Source organism: Pipistrellus kuhlii, unplaced genomic scaffold (genome assembly GCF_014108245.1).
Source record: "Pipistrellus kuhlii isolate mPipKuh1 unplaced genomic scaffold, mPipKuh1.p scaffold_m20_p_10, whole genome shotgun sequence".
Classification (NCBI taxonomy): domain Eukaryota; kingdom Metazoa; phylum Chordata; class Mammalia; order Chiroptera; family Vespertilionidae; genus Pipistrellus; species Pipistrellus kuhlii.
The window spans coordinates 51,370,308-51,390,674 of record NW_023425405.1 but is presented as its reverse complement, the minus strand read 5'-3'; the positions used below and the strand labels follow the sequence as shown (position 1 = coordinate 51,390,674).

The following is a 20,367-nucleotide window of genomic DNA, read 5'->3' as shown; positions in this document are numbered from 1 at the left end:
GGTGTGACTTGGAGCACTGTCCTGTGCACTGGTAGGTTGCAGGTTCAATTCCAGGTCAGGGAACATACCTAAATTGTGGGTTCAATCCCTGGTCTGGGCATGTATGGGAAGCAACCTATGTTTCACATTAATGTTTCTCTCTCTCTCTTTCCCTTCCTCCCTCTCTAAAATCAATTTAAAAAAAAAAATACTGTCAGGTGAAATTTTTTTTAAAAGGCAAAATATAAAAATTCATTAAATACAATTAACATAGTATATTATAAAAGTGTGCTTTATTAATAAGGAAAATTTAAATATAACCAATACTGAAAATAATGTAACTGGCACAGCCTCAGAGTTCTTTATTAAACAGGCATTTTTTTTGCTATTCCATGAATAGTTAGCAATGAGCTTATGTAACAAAATAGTGAATAAAGAATACAGAATGATAAACGAGAAATCTGGAGTTCTGTGTGTTTTTTATTAACATGGCTTTTAAAATAAAATCAAACAGAAAAGTCATGTTATCCAAAGTATTGAGCTAGTTTCAGGGCAGCTTCCCTGTTCTGTTAATTAAATTTTGGGACATTGCAATACAGGCTAAGGGAGATGAATGCATAGAAAACACTGCTCTTTTCATTTACCTCCCAGTCTACAAAAAAAGAAAAAGACAAGTCATCTTCATGTAGTAAGTTCTCTTCCTACAAAAAAGTTTGCAAAATGTTAAAGTGTTCTAAAATGTGGCTGAAGTTATGCTTTACAACTTCTTGTGTATATATATTATCTGGTTCACATTTTAAATCACATTTTTATTATACAAGTAAGACCGTAAACATTCTCTAATAAGACCACACTAGCCACAGAGTAATTTTACTTGTCTATATATTTCTTTAAAACATGTTTCTCAAGTGGAATTGATTGGTTAAAAGTCAAGTGGTTAGAATTAATCAATCTAGACACTGGGGTCATATAGGCTAGAAATGTAAGGCTATCTTGCTTTGGTTGAATTTAATTCATCTTACGCGGCCAAAAACAAGTCTATAAATGACCAATGAAAATCTGTTCTGGTTGAGTTCATTCTGCACTAAAGCAAATGGCAAAGCCTAATGGTACGTTTGGCATGGGCAGAAATTCCTTTTATCTTTGCATATGATTTTGTCTCTAAAGTTTTATTACCACCTTGGAGAAACCCTATGGGAGCAGATGTCTGATAGAAAGCTACTATGGATACAAATGAAGAACAAAAATGTTCTGTGGGCATGTTAAGGATCCCAAATTATTTTTAGTAAAGGTTTTTTTTGGTAGTATATATAAGATCTTAGACTTTTAGAAGACAACAAGTAAATCTAAATAACTTTCCAAAAAAAACTTGTGACATTATATGTCAAACTAAAATTTTTAAAGATAAAGAATACAGAGAATTGCAAGTGAAAAAGGAAGCAGAGGGAAAAAGTGTTAATGGTCTCTCACTTAAAAAAGATTCTTCCCTATTACAGTGATTCAGTTGCCTGTCCTTAAAACCATCGGTTACTGACATTATGCCGGAGAAGTCAAAATGTACTTTATTGCAAAAATATAAAAGGTTTTTAAATTGCATATGCTGTTTTATACCATTTCACCAACAGGCCAAGGCTAGCATATCACTTTTCAAGCTAGGAAAACTTTGAAAGAAAAATGATTAAAATTGTACTTACTATATGTATAATGAGTTGTAAAAAGAATGTGATGCCATGCTGTGTAGCATGATTCATTGCCGAGTTCCCTCTGACACGGGCACAGTCACTGACATATTATTCTGAGTAAGTCAAAACAAACACAGATCGCCTATGATAACATCCTTTAATTATCTTCTTAAACAGACACTTGCAGTATATTACAATCATTTGGATAAACCTTTCAGTCAATTTTGTGGAGTAGAAAATCATTTTATCAGTATGCTGATATTTTTTATGATCTATTCTTTAGAAAGTGATGTTAAAGCCTATTGCCTATTAATCACTACTCTGTTTACTGATACATTGTAAATGTAAAAAAAGGAAAAGACCGGAAATCACAGAAAATGCTTGGCATCTACACAAACACATTCTCAGTGGACTAACCACTACTGTGTAATTTTGTCCCTATAGGTCTTCTTGCTCCAGTACGTTTGCTTCATGCAGTGGGTTCAACAATATCCATGTTTGTTCCAAACAGGGCAACTAATTGTTCTTCATAGGTGGTGATGTTCCTTTTCATGATTTCCATGCAAGGTCCCAAAAGCCTTTCAAATGCTTGCACATCCATGGCTAAAACAAGGGGAGAATAAAAGAAACATGAATAACATTAATTGAAAATCGACAGAATTACTGAGTCATTTATGGTATTCTGCCGATGTCATTAATGCAATTATTCAATTTACAATAGCTAAGATTTGGAAACAGCCTAAGTGCCCATCAGCAGGTGACTGGATCAGAAAACTATGGTACATCTACACAATGGAATACTATGCTGCCATTAAAAAGAAGGAATTCTTACCATTTGCAGCAACCTGGATAGGATTGGAGAACATTATGCTAAGTGAAATAAGCCAGTCAATGAAAGAAAAATACTACATGATCGCACTCATTTATGGATAATAAAGAACATTATACATTGATGAACAAAAAGATAGATACAGAGACAGTAAAGCATCAAACAGACTGTCAAATTACAGCGGGAAGGTATGGGAAAGGTGGGGGTCATAAGAGATCAACCGAAGGATTTGTATGCATGCATATAAGCATAACCAATGGACGCAAGACACTGGGGAAGGGGGGTGGTTTGAGGGCATGCATGTATGGGAGTGAGGTGGGGCAATGGTAAGATATGTACACATGTAATACCTTAATAAAAAAATGGGGGAAAATGCAATTATATTAGATAAACATACAAGAAAAAGGCGTAAAGATAAAAATGTTCTACTTCCAAAGGAAGTAGGGTCCCTGGGAATGTGATGTGCAATGCAAGGTTGGCGGGAGGTTCTGATCCAGGCTGGGAAAAGAATGAGGGACTGTTAAGGGCAAGGCCTTAGAATTAAAAAAAAAAAACAACAACAAAAACAGTGATGTCAACACCTGAGTACACACAGAATCCTCAGAGCTGCCAGGAGCATGTTCCGTTTCCCTCAGGGTGGACAATGCAGTGTTTGGAAGACCAGATGTTACCTTCTATAGTTTTTACTCTCATAACTTTGTCTAGTCACTTAAAAATGGCAACTAAAATAATGCTTTTTGTCCACTTCTCTATTTAAGTCACTTTACCTGCCTGTCTCATGCATGTCTAAAAACTAAACTTATAATACACACACGGAAAATATGATCAGTCTTAACCACAGAACTATCCACAAATTAGAATTCACTTTTTTTTTTTTCCCTTTCAAAAAGGTAAAAAGCAAGGCTTACAAAAATAGAGTGAATGGCCATTCTTATACTGCTGGTAGCATGTAAATTTGCACAAATAAAAATGACTTGGCAATATACAATCTATCAAACGCTACAAAAAGAAAACCCGCTTCCAAAATCATTTGGAATATTTACCAGAGTGTGTGTAGGGGAGGGAGAGGGAGAGGAGGGACACTGGGCGGAACACTGAATAGTTTACACTGTGCATATTACCTAACAAAATGTTACAATTTAATGTAATAAAATGAGAATATGCCTAAGTTATAATGAATGAAAAGAGCTGCTCACTGCTGGCAAGTGCAGCAGTGGTGGCAGGAGTCTTTCTCACTTCTGCAGCAGCACTAAGGATGTCCAACTGCTGGCTTGGGAGGAAGGCCTAAGCCATCAGTTGGACATCCCCCAAGAGCTCCCAGACTGCAAGAGAGCTCAGGCTAAGCTGAGAGGTCCCCCCCACCCCCGAGGGCACAATTTCTCATGCACTGGGCCTCTAGTATTAAAATGTTATTTCATGCCTAGAAAAAAGAATACAATATATATGTATGTGAAATAACAATAATAATAATAATTATTATTATTGATTTCAGAGAGGAAGGGAGAGAGAGAAACATCAGTGATGAGAGAGAATCCTCCACTGGCCACCTCCTACCAGGGACTGAGCCCACAACCCTGGCATGTGCCCTGACTGGGAATCGAACCGTAACCTGGTTCATAGGTTGATGCTCAACCCCTGAGCCACTCCGGCTGGGTTATATGAAATTATTATTTTTTTAAATGGCTTCCACAAACTGATTGTATAAAGCAATGAATGCTTCCTTTGCTATGTTGGGGAACATAAAACCTGTCGACCCTATAAACTAATCTGTATAGCATGGATACATAAAATGCAGACACAAATCCGCCAGGGGAAGCATGCCCACCGTGGTGAGTCCTACCTAAACATTTGACGGTCCCGATGGCGTGTGCAGAGGCTGCTCGAGGTTTGTTGGTTACCAGAGCAAGCTCTCCGAAGTACTGTCCCCGAGAACACCGGGCGATCTCCACCGCTCCGTTCTCTTCCACTTCCGCTTTGCCCTGACAAGGTAATTAAAAGCGTCAGCTGTGACTCTGCATGTTGAAAAAACAAAAGTTAACCTTAGTCTAAACATCGAAAAGGAAACTGGTTATGTTCCTAGCTAATAGGTGGAATTTTTAAAACTCACCTTCCTTTTCATAGTAATTTTCACTTCTCCAGATTCTACAATGAAAAAAGAATCAGCCGAATCTCCCTATAAGAATAAAACAAAAACAGAGAGTGAAAATGCAAATTTAGTTGACAAAAATCCTCTTGCCTACCCAAACCCTGAAGTCAATCCAACCCCAATATACAGATGATTTGCCTGGAAAGTGAATCCTCATGGAGAACAGACTTTATCTTCCTAAAGAGAGGTTACAATAGACAATCATATAGTAATGATTTCATTTGTGAAATAATATACTCTCTACCATAGCATTTGAGTCAAAAAAATATGGCAAGTAACGGTGGGTAAGAATTCCACCCAGATGTCAGCCTGGAGAACGGCAGAGAGGTTGGAAAAGGCGGCACCATTCCCAGCAGCACCTGCTCAGTCAGCAGGAACGGCATCAGGTGCTGCGCACGCTGTGTTGTCCTCATGTAACAAGTATAAGCATGGTAGCCCAAGATAGGCCATCAACTTTCCAAGAGAATTCACCCATACTTATTTGGAAACTGTAGATATGGGTCCTGATGTTTTGACTGCAGTTAGGAGCCAAAGATGCCAGTTTACTGACAATCCACCTCAAGGCCTCAAAAACACTGGGAGGTTTTAGGAGCTGGGTGAAAAAGATGAAGGGGTTAAGTGAAAATAACAAACAAACAAAAAATAAAACCCTTAAAAAAGAGAAAGTATCATATCTAACTGCATATCCATTTTTTCTTGGTGGTGGTTTATTTTTTTGTTAAATGTATTTTTATTTCAGAGAGGAAGGGAGAGGGAGAGAGAGAAACATCAATGATGAGAGAGATGTTCCTGCATGTCCCACACTAGGGATTGAGCCTTCAACCCAGGTATGTACCCTGACCAAGAATCAAACCATGACCTCCTGGTTGAAAGGTCGATGCTCAACCATTGAGCCATGCCAGGGACTTGGTGGTGTTTTTGAATAAACTCTGCTTTGATTTCCAATGCTGCCTTCTAAATTAGTATAATATAAACGACAGTAGATACTGACTTTTCCTGTCTCTCAAAGCGATTTTGAAGAAATTTAGTTACTTCAAAACTCTTTAGTACTACAATTCTAGAAATACATGATCAGATTACATTACAAAATATTGAGTCGATTTATATTATATTAGAGGCCCAGTGCATGAAATTCATGCTGGAGTGGGGGGGTGTCCCTCAGTCCAGACTGCACCCTCTCCAGTCTGGGACCCCTCAGACATCTATCTAACCGCTGGCTCCTAACCACTTGCCTGCCTGCCTGCATGATTGCCCCTAACTGCCTCTGCCTACCGACATGATCACCCCCTAACTGTGTCCCTGCCAGCCTTATCGCCCCCAACTGCCCTCCCCTGCTGGCCTGATTGCCCTTTTAATACTTTTAATGAACTCCAAGTAAAGTGTACATATACCATTTCTCTTATCTTTATTTCAGGTTTTCATAAGCACTTCATGTTAACTTTTCAAGTGTTTTGAATCATAGTAGGTCTGTCAACTGCTGTGGAATTTAGTTTTTAAAACATGCTTTAAATCCATGTAAAACTGGTAAAATCTGAGAAAAGGTCTATGACCAATGTCAGTTTCCTAGTTTTTGGTTTTTAAAAAAATATTTTATTGATTTCTTACAGAGAGGAAGAGAGAAGGATAGAGAGTTAGAAACATCAATGAGAGAGAGTCATTTTGATCAGCTGCCTCTTGCACACCCCCTACTGGGGATGTGCCCACAACCAAGGTACATGCCCTTGACCGGAATTGAACTCGGGACCTTTCAGTCCACAGGCTGACGCTCTATCCACTGAGCCAAACCGGTTTTGGCAGTTTCCTAGTTTTGATACTGTGCTATACTGATGCAAGCTGCACTGGGAGAAACTGGGTGAAGATTGCATGGAACTTCTCTGTACTATATCTGCAACTTCCTGTGAAGCTATAATTATCTATAATAGTAAAAGTGTATTATGCTAATTTAGACTAGACATCTTTCTGGCCGTCCTTCTGGACTACCTTCTGGATGAAGCTGGGGCTGGGAGGCCCCAGGCAGCTGCTGAGCTTGCATCGGGCCAAGGCAAGCTGCCATGGCTACAAGGGTCAAGTCCCTTGCATGAATTTCGTGCATCAGGCCTCTAGTGTAAAAAAAAAAAAAAAAAAAAAAAAAAAAAAAAAAAGGCTAAAATAAAATCATTTCAAAAGTGCTCTCTCTATTTTTAAAAAAAAATCAATTTATATAGTAGAATCTTAGCCCTGTTTTCTAATTTGAATCCACTTTTTCCTAACCTGTCACTGCTCTAATCTGTAAGTGTGTGGGGTGGAAGGACAGAAATTGATTTACTTACTTGACTTCTAAAACAATTATTCTTTCCTCTGCCTCACAGACTTTGAATCTTTTTTCACATATACCCAAAGAAGACACAATATTTAATTTTTAAAAAATCCTTACCTGAGGATATTTTTTCCATTGGTTTTTAGACAGAACAGAAGGGAGTGATGGGGTGGGGGGGTGGGGGAGAGAGAGACAGACAGACAGACAGACAGACAGACATTGACTTGGTTGGCTCTCAAATAAGCCCAGATGGCCAGATGGGCTGGGGATGGAACCTGCAACCAAGGTATGTGCCATTCAGTCCGTGGGCAGTGCTCTAACCACAGAAAAACCAGCCAGGGCAAGAGAGAATATTTTAGATAAATAGTACCACACAACATAATATATGATAAAAATTACAGAATCTAGCCCCAACCGGTTTGGCTGTGGATGGAGTGTTGGCCTGCGGACTGAAGGGTCCAGGGTTTGATTCCGGTCGAGTGCACACGCCTGGGTTGCAGGCTCAGTCCCTAGTGGGGGGCCTCTCTTGTCATTGATGGTTCTATCTCTCTTCCCCTCTCTGAAATCAATGAAAGTATATTAAAAAAAAATTACAGAATCTATTAAAAATCTGTTTAAATCATTTGCTCAATGATCCAAAAATATATCTAGGAATAAGGTACTATCCACATGCTTTATTTCTGAACTGTCTTCATAAATCCTACTTCCTACCAGCTGTATTCTAACCAAGGCATGTATTAATACTACTGACTCCAATGGATCTTAAAAAAGATTTGTGGTTAAATAGCATGTTAGCCCTTATTTAGTATCTGGAAACCAACACAGTATACGGTACAGTGTGTTCCCTTCTTGGTTTATTTTTTCCAAGCCTCAGGTGTCATTATGAATTGATCATACAAAATTCTGGTATTTTCCAGTGTACCTTCTGAGTCCTTATTAATTTCACTTGGTTTTTTTCCTCTTATAAATGGCATCTTATTATTCTTTATATGCAGGTTGTGTACAAATATAAAATTATGCAGAAAACGCATTTGATGATTTAAGATATATTCATTAGGAGTTAATCCTATCTAATAAAAGGCTAATATGCAAAAAGACGGAATGGCGGAACAACCAAACAACCGGTCGCTATGACATGTGCTGACCACCAGGGGGAGTGCGTGGAACATGGTGGGCATTGGCCGTGGTGGGATGGTGGAGCAGGTGAGAGAGGGAGCCAGACCAAGACAGGGCGCCAATCACTGTCATTGGAGTGAGCCTCTGGTGGTTAGTGAAAAGTCTTTGCTCCTGCGTGCTGTGGTCCCGCTTGGCATCTGCACCTGTTGCTGGCACCGGTCCACTCCCACCCACTGCCGGCACCTGGCACCAGTCCCCATTGCTTGGGGCCATCAGCAGGTGTGAGCAGTGGCTGCCAGCCCTGATTGCTCCTAAGGGATTTTTCCACCTTCCCGTGCACCAGAGGAGCGATCCAGGCAGCAGCTGTTGCAACACCCACTGATGGCACCGTCGTGGGTGCAAGTAGGCTTGGCACTGTCAGTGCGTGGGAGCTGTGGCAGCGGGAGCGGGGCTGCCGGCAGAGAGGGCACCGGGCAGGGATGTGGAGGGGGGCTGAGGCCCACCCTGTGCCCACTGCAGCCTCACGGCCCACAGTTCCTTTCAAGGTGCACAAATTCGTGCACTGGGCCCCTAGTTATATAAATAAAAGTATTCAAATAGCTTAATGGCTATAAATTAAACCATTTTTAACTGGTCATTTGGTAAAAATAATATTCATTTAATCCATCACAACATGCTAAAATTCATCAAGATACACAACATATAAGAACCTTTTGGGATAGGACCTTAAATTATATTGCGTAAAAACGATTATACCTGAGCAATGATTTGTTCTCCATCGCTGTATACTTTGGTGCCTATCACATCTACCACTTTCAGGCGTTCAGAAACCTACCAAGGAAAAAAAGAAGACTACTTAATAGATTAACTGGGAAATCTTACCTCTTTCAGAGGTTTAAAAATTGGTAGCCTTAAAAGCCAAATAAACCGAGCAGCATGTGGGTTTGTGTGTCTGATATTAACAGCCTGTATTTTAAAATAAATTTCTCGCAAAAAATTTGAATTTCCAGCTTCTCTTGAAAAATCAGGAGAGCCAGCAACATTCAGCCTGCATTTCCACCTGGCAACAACGAACTGAGGCGAAGCAGCAGCTGTTTCTTTAGACGGAGCACATATTCTCCAGTTTCCCAAAACCCCAGCCTCGTGGCTCGGTTTTTCTTTTTTATGCTACTTGCCTCACTCTGAGTGCATTTGTATTTCCAACCCCTGATGTATTTTTATTTAGAGAGATGCTGCTACAGAAGACCAGCTGCCTGTTATGCATTCTGTAATGTGGCCAGAAGTTCTGCCAGGCATAAACTGACAATACAGCACAGATACTTCAGTAGATGAGTCAGTACTGACTATCAAGTATTTGGCCAGATGCTGGAGGGATGATGCTGCCAGCCGCCAATACGAGACAGGGGCAGAGGAGATGTAGGGCGTGAGGCCTGGGATGTCTGAGAGGTCTGAGAGGAAACGTTAAATACGCAATTAGGTAAGCGAGTCTGGCATCCTCGGGAGGGGCCTTGTCCGATGACGTCAGTCTTAAAAGACATGAGCACACCGTGTTTAAAGCCAGGGGACCTGACAAGCTCACCAGGTGGATAAGAGTAGCCTGAATAAAGGAGCAAAGGTGACTGAGAAGAGGAGGCCAGTGAGGACATGAGGGCTTTTTTTTAAACTGGAAGGATTTATTTTTTGGTGAGGGAGAGATTTTGTTCTATTTTTTGTTTCTTTTCCCTGATTTGTTTCTAATAGATATTCACTACACTGAGTTAATATTGGCATTGTGTATTTAGATCACCTCTAACTGTAAAGGTATAACTAGTAGCTACTGCTGACTTTTACATGGTTATTTTAAGTCTGCTTCCAGAAAGGGACCACCTACCTCTGCTATAGGTGCTCGCAGGAATCTATTACTTATAAACAATAAGACAAATGCAGTTATAGGTAGTAAAAGAAATACTGAGCTAAACAAAAATCGTAATTTAATCTTTCAATGAAAATACGGATTTTTTATTAAAGGAAACTTTTGTATAGAAATAAACATTCCTAAGGAACACAGAAGCTTTTAAAACAAAATAAAAACATATACTTACTTCCAAAGATTTAAGGAATGGCAGTGACTCAATAAAATTTTCATACATTTTTCTCTTTTTGGCATTATTTTTTACAATTATTCTCCTGAAGGTTACCCTGTCCTAAAGGCAGAATGTAAAATATTATTATACTTTTAATGTTACTTAAGATTTTTATTTCTCTTAGCATAAAATGTAGAGCCATATAAAATATTATATTCAGTTTTTTAACAAAGAATCAGTTTTTTAATTCAGATTTACCACCATGTAATTAGGCTAACCCCACAAGGTGGCACTGTTGCACCATTTACAAAACTATATACCAGCACTGTTCCCCACCTCAACTTTGAGATATAATTAACTTAAAAGTATACGCAGTATTGACTTATACACTGACATGACTACCTTTATCACCTCACATAATTAACATTTCTCCTTTGTAGTAAGAACATTTAAGATTCACTTTTAGCAACTTTCACATATATAGTACATTCCTGTTAACTAAATCCTCACTCACCAAGCCCCACAGAGCACCAGGAGAGGTAGCAGTGATTGTAGCTGCTCTGGGTGTGTTGTACATTAAGGCCAGTTCTCCAAAGCTCCCACGGTTATCATAGTTACCCACACATCTTCCAACACCATCACATTTCACATAAATATCGAATGTTCCTCTGTTGGGCACAGGGAAAATAAGAGGTAAAAGTAATTCAGGTAAAACCTCATTCCAATAAAACCTGATTTGAGAGAAAAGCCCTATGCAATAAAATCTCATTCCCAGCCTCCCTTTCCCCTCTGATGACAATAAGCAGTAAAAGGTCATTAACATATGCCAGGGACACTATCTGGTTCTAAAAGCAGACTCCACCACGGCCCTGGCTACAACTGCCTTGGCAACAGCTTCCTAAGGTCACCGGGGCATGGGGGATGAGGGAACGGAGGCATCAATGAAAACCCATGATCCAGAGACCACGCACTACTGATTTATGACAGGCAGCACCCAGAGTCAGGAACAAGGAATGAGGACTAAGCAGATGGTAAATGATTTTCCACAAGACTTCTTTTTTTTTATTATTATTTTTTTTCTTTCTTAAATCAATCTTTATTGTTCATATTGTTACAAAGGTTCCTCATTTCTTCCCCCCTCCACCAGGTTCCCACCACACCCTCCGCCCCCTCCCCATCCCCCATTGTCCTCATCCATAGGAGCAGTTTATGTTCAGTCTCTTCCTCCCTCCCTTTCCCCGATAGTAAATCCCTTTTCAGATAGTAAATCAGTTACTTAGCATTTTCTCATATCAATAATACCACCACTTACCCAATGATACATTTCACACAAAAGACATTTCCAAATAGGTCAACCAGCCTCATCCAGGCCCCACCCAAGGCACTCACAGGTCAACACCCCAGCCCTATACTAACTCAACACATCCAGATCTAAGCCTTCATCACTTGATTCAGCAGACCCTCAAGTTCCCACAAAAGTTTCCAGCCATGTCTGAGAGGCAGCCGTGGGGCAGGGACAGGCGAGGAGCGAGCTGTTCCGGGCCTGGCTGCTCCGGGCCTGGCCTCTGTTGCTCTGGTTCGTTCCACAACCAGCTGCTCCGGGTCTGGTCACCGCCGCTCCCAACCTAGTTGCTCTGGACCTGGCTGCTGCTGCTCCGGGTCTGGCCGCACCCGACCCGGCTGCTTTGGGCCTGGCCGCTCCCAGCCTGGCAGCTGCTGCTCCAGGCCTGGCCGCACCAGACCCGGCTGCACCGGGCCTGGCCGCTCCCAGCCTGGCAGCCGCTGCTCCGGGCCTGGCCGCACCCGACCCAGCTGCCCCGGGCCCGGCCGCTCTGAGTCTGGCCGCTCCCAACCTGGATGCTCCGGGCTTGGCTACTGCTGTTCTGGACCTGGCTGCTCCCAACCCGGCTGCTCTGGGCCCGGCTTCTCCGGGCCCGGCCACTCCGGGTCTGGGTGTTCCTGGACTGGCCTCCCTGGGCTTGGCTGCCTCCGCCTCAGGCCTGGCTGCCACTGCCCCAGGTCTGGCTGCTCCAGTGCTGGCTGTTGTTGCTCTGGTTCTGGCTGCTGCTGCTGTGGGGCCTGGCCGTTGTTGCTCTGGGCCCAGTTGCCATTGCTTTGTGCCTGGGCACTCTAGGCCTGGCCGCTGCTATTCCAACATTCTGTCCTTTATTTAAACGCATTTATGTTGCAATGTTGGCTGGTGAGTTGAGTTCTGACTTAGTCTTTGAATTTTCAAGATGATCTTTATATTCTTTCTTCAGTAATTTTACTCTTTTGCTCTCACTTGATTTCTTCACATTGAGAACTTTGGTTTCTTCCTCCTTGTCCTGGGAGCTCAGCAGGTTGGCCTGTGGCACCCCTTTGTTCTCTGTGGGCTCCCGCACTGCTCCAGCCTGTTGCCAGGGTCGGCACCGCCCAGGAAGCAGCCCCTGGCCTTGGCTCCGTTGCCCGTGCTCAGAGATCGATGGCTCAGGGGCACCCCCCCCCCCCCTTGGGGACCCCATTGCCCGGCTCCCTGCCGGCGCCCTGCTGGCTGGTGTCCGGCAGGGGCTCCTGCTCCCTGTCGCATTCCTCCAGTCTGGAGCTTTTTTTTTTTTTTCTCCTTCCCGCTAGGGGAGTCCAGGATCAGAGTCAACAGACTGTCCTCTGCGCGCAGTGCACGCGACTCTGGGGGCTCCGCTTTTCGCCACTCCCCTGGGATTCCGCCTCACAGCCCCGTCTCCCCCTGCCCGAGCCTGGGTCCCCAGGGTCTGGTCCAGGACTGGGGTTCAGAGCAGTCCGGACTGAGGCTCAGCGCCGCCGGAGGCTTTGTTTCTTCACGCTAGGGTAATCCAGCATCAGAGTCAACATTCAGTCCTCTGCGCACAATGTGCGCGCGGCTCCGGGGGCCCTGCTTTTCGCTGCTCGCTTGGGATTCCGCTTCACAGCCCCGTCTCCCCCGCCGGAGCCTGGGTCCCCAGGGTCTGGCTCATAACTGGGGGGTCAGCGCTGCCGATTCGGGGGTTTAGCCCAGGTTGGGGATTTTATTTCCTTCCTGCTAGGGAACACCAGGCAGCACCCAGCCCTCTCCTCCTCTCCGGCTGCGATCTCTCCGCGTGCGCATGCGTGCTTGCGAGCGCGCAGCATGTCTCCGTACCTTAGGCTTTTTTTCAGCTCCTCTGATTTTCCTTCTGGTTTTCTCTTTCCTTCTTGTTGTAGAATTTTCAGTCAGTCGGCTACCTGTAGCTCTGGGCGATGTCCACTCTACATTTTAGTTGTATTCCATTGAAATTGTTGTGTGCTGCTGCGGTTAGGTGTCTACCCGAGCAGCCATCTTGGATCCTCTCTCGATTTTCCACAAGACTTCTGTGTTGAACACAGTTGTACCCAGAGAAGCAAATGTGATGCAATGAATCAGGCTGGAGACGATCTGTGACCCACACAGCGAGAAGGGCTGGGGATACCAACTGGCTCATACACTCGTCACCATCGCTTACAAAGGTGAAGAAATAAAGGCTCAGATCAGACTGCTCGCTTACATTTTAGAACTCTCACCTAATTACCCCTAAAAGCATTCAGAGCGGGTTTATGGTGCCTGTTAGGTAATAATAAAAGTAAAGAGGCAAAAGCAACTATATATTAATTGGCTATCATTATAACAATTGAAATTTTACATGGAAGGTTCGTTATATTTCAGTAGGGAAGTTAGGCAAAACTTACCTATCAATTACGTAAAAGTTGTCACCATCATCACCTTGATCAATTACGTGTTCCCCTTCTTTGACCAATTTTTCAAACATGGCATCTAATACTTGAGACATCTGCTCCTATTTTTTAAAAAAAAGAAAATATATAATCTTTATGTTCTAGAACATGTTTTCTTAAGTAATCATAATTAGCTTTATATTTCTGTGAACAAGTGCAAAGAATTGGAAATATCATCATTGCTATTAAATCATGTCAAAAAAGAAACTCAGCAGTCTTTCTGACCACATACAAAGATGATTAAATATTTACTCATGTTCAATATCTAAATGAAAGTAATTATATTTAGTCTATTTCAGAATATTTGCAATTATCACCACTTTAACATGAAAAATCAACCACCAAACCACATAAACTTTGTGAAATACAATCCTAGCAACTAAAATGATCAGGTTACGCAAAGAACTACTGCAAATATATTTTTAAAAAATCTGTTTTTAAACCTTCCCTATATTAGTCATCACTACAATTTATATGGAGATTACCTAAATACTTAATGAATTTACATTTGTAATTTCTTTCAATTACATCTTTTTACATTTTTATATATTTTTATTGTTAATAGTATTACAGATATCTCCTATTTCCTCCCTTTTCCCATCTTCTCAGTCCTTATCCCACACCCACCCCAGGTCTTCACTACCCTATTGCCTGTGTCCATGGGTTATGCATAGAAGGGTAATTACTTAGTGAATTTAAATCCTGACTCCAGACCTTTTTGGTCTAGCATCAAAAACTGAAAGAAAGAAAGAAAAAAAAAAAAAGGAAGGGAGGGAGGGAGGAAGGGAGAGAGGGAAGGAAGGAAGGAAGGAAGGAAGGAAGGAAGGAAGGAAGAAAGGAAGACAGCCCAGCCCAGCCGGTGTGGCTCAGTGGTTGAGTGTCACCTATGAACTGGGAGGTCATAGCTCAATTTCTGATAGGAGCACATACCCAGCTTGTGGGCTCGATCCCCAGGAGGGGATATACAGAAGGCAGCCCCAATCAATGATTCTCTTTCATCATTGATGTTTCTCTCACTCCCTTCCTTTCTGAAATCAATAAAAACATATATTTAAAAATACATATACTTACTAAAAAATAAAAGCAAAAACCAAAAGTGATTGTGGTGAATATTCTATCACTATTCTTGGTCATTAATGTTCTCTTCAAGAAGCAACCATTTACCACCCTAGAGAAGGTTTATTAAAACTGAATCCAGAAACATCAAATCTATTATCCAAAAGCTGTCTTTAGCAGGATTAAGGATAGACTTCAGTTAGTGAGAATAAATAAGAGGTAAAAGAAATCCTTAGAACAAACACAGAAACCATTTAAAGGGCTTCAAACAGGCAAAACAAATGGATATGGAAACATAGTATGATACATAGTAATAGAAAAGTCAAAAGACTTAAGAGGATTTTTTGTTTTGCCACTTATTAGCTTTGAACACTTGATCAAGTAACTCTCTATGGGTATTAAAAGGGTACAACACTAACTTGCCCACCAGGCAAAAATCAATCCTATGTAATAAGAGCCTAACATGCTAAGTGTCCAGTCAACCAGTTGGCCATTCAACCAACCAAAGAGTAATGAGCTAATAACTAGGGGCCTGACACACGAAATTCTTGTTGAAATCAAATAGTCATAGATGTATAAGGTTTATTTCTAGACTCTCCATTAACCCATTGTTCTGTCTATCCCTATGCCAGTAACACGTTTTTTTTAATAAATATATTTTATTGATTTTTTACAGAGAGGAAGGGAGAAGATAGAAACATTGATCAGCTGCCTCTTGCACATCCCCTACTGGGGATGTGCCCGCAACCAAGGTACATGCCCTTGACTGGAATTGAACCCGGGACCCTTGAGTCCGCAGGCCAACGCTCTATCCACTGAGCCAAACTGGTCCCAGCAGTAACACATTTTTTTAAATATTTTCTTTAAACTATATTTTTATTGATTTCAGAGAGGAAGGAGAGGGAGAGAGGAAGGGAGGGAAGGAGAGAGAGGGGAGGAGAAAGAGGGAGAGGAAGGGAGAGGAGGGAGGAGGGAGAGAGGAAGAGAGAGAAAGAGAGAAATATCAATGAGAAAGAATCACTGATCGGCTCTCTCCTGCACGCCCCCTACTGGGGATCAGGCCCACAACCCTGGCATGTGCCCTTGACTGGAATTAAACCTGGGACCCTTCAGTCCGCATGCTGATGCTCTATCCATTGAGCCAAACAAACGAGGGCAGTAGTAACACATTGTTTTGATTATTGTAGCTTTGCAATAAAAGTTTTGAAACTGGCAAGTGTATCTTCTAACTCGTTCTTCTTTTTCAATATTCTTTTGCTATTGAGGCCCCCTTGTTATATATACAATTTTAATACATTAAACAACAGCAAAATGTTAATATTTTCATGATTTAGTTTCTTAATACATCTTACCAATTTTAGCTTTTACAAATAAATTAATGCTAATAAAAATATTTAAAAAAAAGATTATGAAATCTTTACAAATACAGACATATTACTAAGTAAAAAAAAAAAAAAAAGAGTGAGAGAGAGAGAGAGATCTGGGCAGAATACTGTGTAGAATTTGCTGCCACTAATACTTTTAGAAGGTTATACTTACATATACATAGTACAGCCCTGGGAAAATGCTCATGATAGAGCTAAAAAAACTGGCTCCTAAGAAAGTGGGCTGCTGGGAGACAGGGATGACGGGGAGATTTCCTTTCACTGACTACTCTTTTGTTGTTTTAGAATTTTTGCTCCTTTGCTCTTTTTGAATTTTTGTAAATTGTATATGTATACTGATTTAGCATTTCTAATTCCTTAAAAAAACAGCTTCTCCACTTAAACCGAGAACATAGCATTGCATCTTCATGTGAGCCAAGAAAAACGGTTGGGAGGACCACGGTGAAGGGACAGGAAGTGGTTTTCTCCCCGGCCCTGGGCCTCTGTGTGAGCGCTGGCACCTCTTCCTGAACCGGCAGCCAGGGCTGGAGAGGATGATGCCAAGGCGGCCGTGAAACGGTGCTTCCTCACTGCGGTGCTAATGGACCCCACAGGGGCCATCTTACCCAGACGAGTTCACGAGCCAGGCAACATATGGCCGCCTGTCAAAATTATAGAGTTTGATTAAGTGGTTTACTAATATTTTGTTTCCCTTACTGTTTGTGTTTCGACTCTTTTAGGGCAGATGGAGGGGTAATATTACTTTTATTGATTAGCTCTGGCTGTAATTGTCAAATGGAGACACAGTTGAAAAACACGGCTATAGTAAGGATTTTTGCTATCTTTGAATTAGCTGCATTTTAAAACATTATAAAGCTTAAGAATGCATATATGGATATATAAAAAAGCAATTCCTGAAAAAATACAGCGCAATTAATTCTTTTAGAACTTCTCCATGTGACAGGTGTCTGTTCTAGTCAATCAAAATATAATTTCCCCATAATTATGCACAGACTGGAAAGAACGTAGGAAATAGTTAATATGCTGAGGCTTATCACAATGACTGACAACTACTGTAGGAAATACACATATTATTCTCCTATAGAATGCAATTTCAAGGCTGAGCTCAGTAAAAGGGCTCCGACTCACTTAAAAATAACAATTTAGCACGGCTGGCATGGCTCAGTGGTTGAGCATCGACCTATGAACCGGGAAGTCACGGCACATGCCTGGGTTGTGGGCTCCATCCCCTGTGTGTGGTATGCAGTAGGCAGCCAATCAATGGTTCTCTCTCATCATTGACGTGTATCACTCTCTCTTCCTCTCTGATATTAATAAAAATATATTTTAAAAAAATTACAATTTACTCTCCATTAATGAGAGTATCCTATAGCTTAGGAAAATTATTTCAGTTTGCCTCATATTAGAAATATTTCAGAAGAAAAATGGCCTACTGAGTTGAGCATTAAAATATTCATGAAAAGAATATCTTCAAAGAGACTAATAATTATAAATGCTGTGTTTAGCGTATGAATATAAAGCACTCCAAGGAAGAATGTTCTGAGGCCTAAGAGGTGCAAGATTTCCAGGATAAACAATGACTTCAGGAAACTCAAACGAGATAGCAGACATGAAGCCAAAATTGCTGTTCTCGCTAGTCAGTGATGACTGCTGCCTGCCCCTCTGTGGAGTTTTCTTCACATCATTCCAGCTGGACACTGGGCGTCATCCCAGACTCTTCCAGTCAGGTCCCAATTTACTCCACCATCAAGTTCCACCTCCTGCTAATCCTGAGTATTCTGTGAAACCATCCCTTCCCCCTTCCCTTGTTGGGCCCATTTTTCCCCCCTGGATCATGGCACTGTTTCCCCACCGAGCTCCATTCCTGTGTCCTTGCCCTGTCACTCTCCTGTCTTTAACTCAACCCTCTCCGCTGCCACCAGCCATGACCTTAGACACATCTGATTGTCACATCCTCTGCTTAAAATGTGGTTGTTCCTGCCCACAGCATCCATTACATGTCCCCTGTTACAGCGAGGCATTCAAAAATGGTCACGGAACACACATCTGAGCTCCCACCTCTGGATGCCTTCCGCTTGAGGCTCTGGTGCTAACACTCTGTACTTGTCTTCAACTCATTTTCTCCTCCAGACTTCTAAATCCTCGGGTGAGGCCGAGAGACCCTACATAGTTCTTCACACAGATGCTGAAAAAAAACCGTTTCTATTCCTGAGATTTATCTTACCGGATCCAGGTTCTTAAATAGCAGGATGTCTTTACAAGCCTCTTGCAATCTATTTCTTTGATCATCAGTTTTTGGATATATAATCTAAAAAATAAAAATAAAAATAAATTAAATTAAATTAAATTAAATTAAATAAACCATTAGTCTACTCTTCTTACCTGTGAGGAACAAAATTTCCTAGTAGGATGGTAGAAGGAAGATTTGTGAGTGCTTAGGTTTACTTCAGTGACAAGACACCTATCAGCCCACTAAGCAGGGGAAAATAATACAATTTGTCTCAGGGAGGGGTTGCACATTGATTACTACACTTGAATGTTGTTGTTGTTTTTAATTTTTCAACTACAGCTGACATTCAATATTGTATTAGCTTCAGGTGTACAATATAGTGGTTAGACATTTATATAATTTATGAAGTGATCCCCCCTCTAAGTCTAGTACCCATCTGACACCATACATAGTTATTACAATATTATTGACTATATTCTCCAGGCTGTACTGTACATCTCCATGACTATTCTGAACTTACTTTGTACTTCCTAATCCCTCCACTTTGTCACCAAGTCCCTCAGCTCCTCTCCCAGCTGGCAACCACCAGTTTGTTTTCTGTATCTGAGTCTTTTCCTGTTTTGTTAATTTACTTTCTTCTTTAGTGTCCACATGTAAGTAATAGCAAGTGGAATTTGTCTTTCTATGACTTCTTTCGTTTAGTGCAATATCCTCTAGATTCAACCATGTTATCACAAGTGGTGAGAGTTCATGCTTTTTATGGCCGAGTAATATTCTGTTGTATATACAAGGTGGGGCAAAAGTAGGTTAATAGTTATTCACATGGAAAAATAATACAATAAATCATAATACAGGAATAAACTGTCTACCACACTCACAAATGATAACCTACTTTTGCCCCACCCTGCATGTTCCACGTCATCTTTATCCAATCATCTATTGACCTGCACTTAGGTTGCTTCCATTCCCTAGCTATAGTAAAGAATGAACATAATAGATACAGCGGTGCCTCTATCTTTTCTACTTAGTGTTTTGGATAGCACTTGAATGTTTTTCAAAGGAGTGGTCCCCTAGGTTAGCAAGTTCAAACTCTGGCAGTGGTGTGTTTTATGCCCATGGACCTATTAGAACTTAAAATGGAAAATGAAAACCAGAACTTCAAGCCCATCTCAGGTGGCTAAACATTAATGAACATCAGCTCTGGCCAGCTCTGGTCTCTCATCAATGTCCTTGTTCCTTATTCATTCTCTATCTTTCCCCCCAACCCTCCTGGTGCTGGAATAGCCACATTAAGGAGTGAAATGGGAGTTCCTTGAAGATCTGCTAGTCACTTACGTCTCCTTATCTTGCACCCTGTTTCCCCGAAAATAAGACAGTGTCTTATATTAATTTTTTCTCCCAAAGTTGCGCTAGGTCTTATTTTCAGAGGTTGTCTTATTTTCGGGGAAACACAGTACCACTGGGTTTTACATATATTTCAGGAAGCTTATTGATGCTATGACATAGGGATGCAGTATCTGCTTTTCTATATTAAAACTCAATCTTACTGAAGTATTTTTGAAAGCTACAGAAATATATTTTTTATTTATATTTTTAAAGGCCAAATTAAGAAGGAGAACTTTTGTAAAGCATGTAAAAAGAAAAAAAGAAAAGAAAAAAAGTAAATTATTACTTCCATTTTCCAGGCAGTGTAATCTCTAATTTAGCTTACTTTTTATTAAATAAATAATAGAAAAACAAAGTTAAAGAACACAGCTTAAAAATTTGCTTCAAATAAAAATGAACCAATTTTTGCAAAAACATTAGGACCTCCAAAAAAATAAGTTTCTGAGCAAACTATA

At 41.1% G+C, this 20,367-nt stretch overlaps 1 protein-coding gene and 1 non-coding gene across 3 annotated transcripts in view; one reads left to right on the top strand and one right to left on the bottom strand.

Moving 5' to 3' along the window:
- Positions 1–317: 317 nt before the first annotated feature.
- PRKAR2B (protein kinase cAMP-dependent type II regulatory subunit beta) overlaps positions 318–20,367 on the bottom strand; it is a 56,430-nt gene continuing 36,380 nt past the window's right edge. Inside the window, exons 4-11 of one of the 2 annotated variants that reach the window (XM_036429724.2) lie at positions 18,521–18,604; positions 13,811–13,917; positions 10,626–10,779; positions 10,130–10,231; positions 8,805–8,879; positions 4,598–4,663; positions 4,331–4,509; positions 318–2,264 (exon numbers count right to left, since the gene is read on the bottom strand). In XM_036429724.2, coding sequence (XP_036285617.1) covers positions 2,243–2,264; positions 4,331–4,509; positions 4,598–4,663; positions 8,805–8,879; positions 10,130–10,231; positions 10,626–10,779; positions 13,811–13,917; positions 18,521–18,604 — 789 coding nt within the window. In that variant the 3' untranslated portion in view covers positions 318–2,242. The remainder of the gene's footprint in view (positions 2,265–4,330; positions 4,510–4,597; positions 4,664–8,804; positions 8,880–10,129; positions 10,232–10,625; positions 10,780–13,810; positions 13,918–18,520; positions 18,605–20,367) is intronic. The other variant, XM_036429723.2, reaches the window with a different exon arrangement.
- Positions 506–639, top strand: LOC118714619. The gene has a single exon (XR_004986625.1). It is a non-coding gene; the product is annotated as a small nucleolar RNA SNORA36 family (small nucleolar RNA).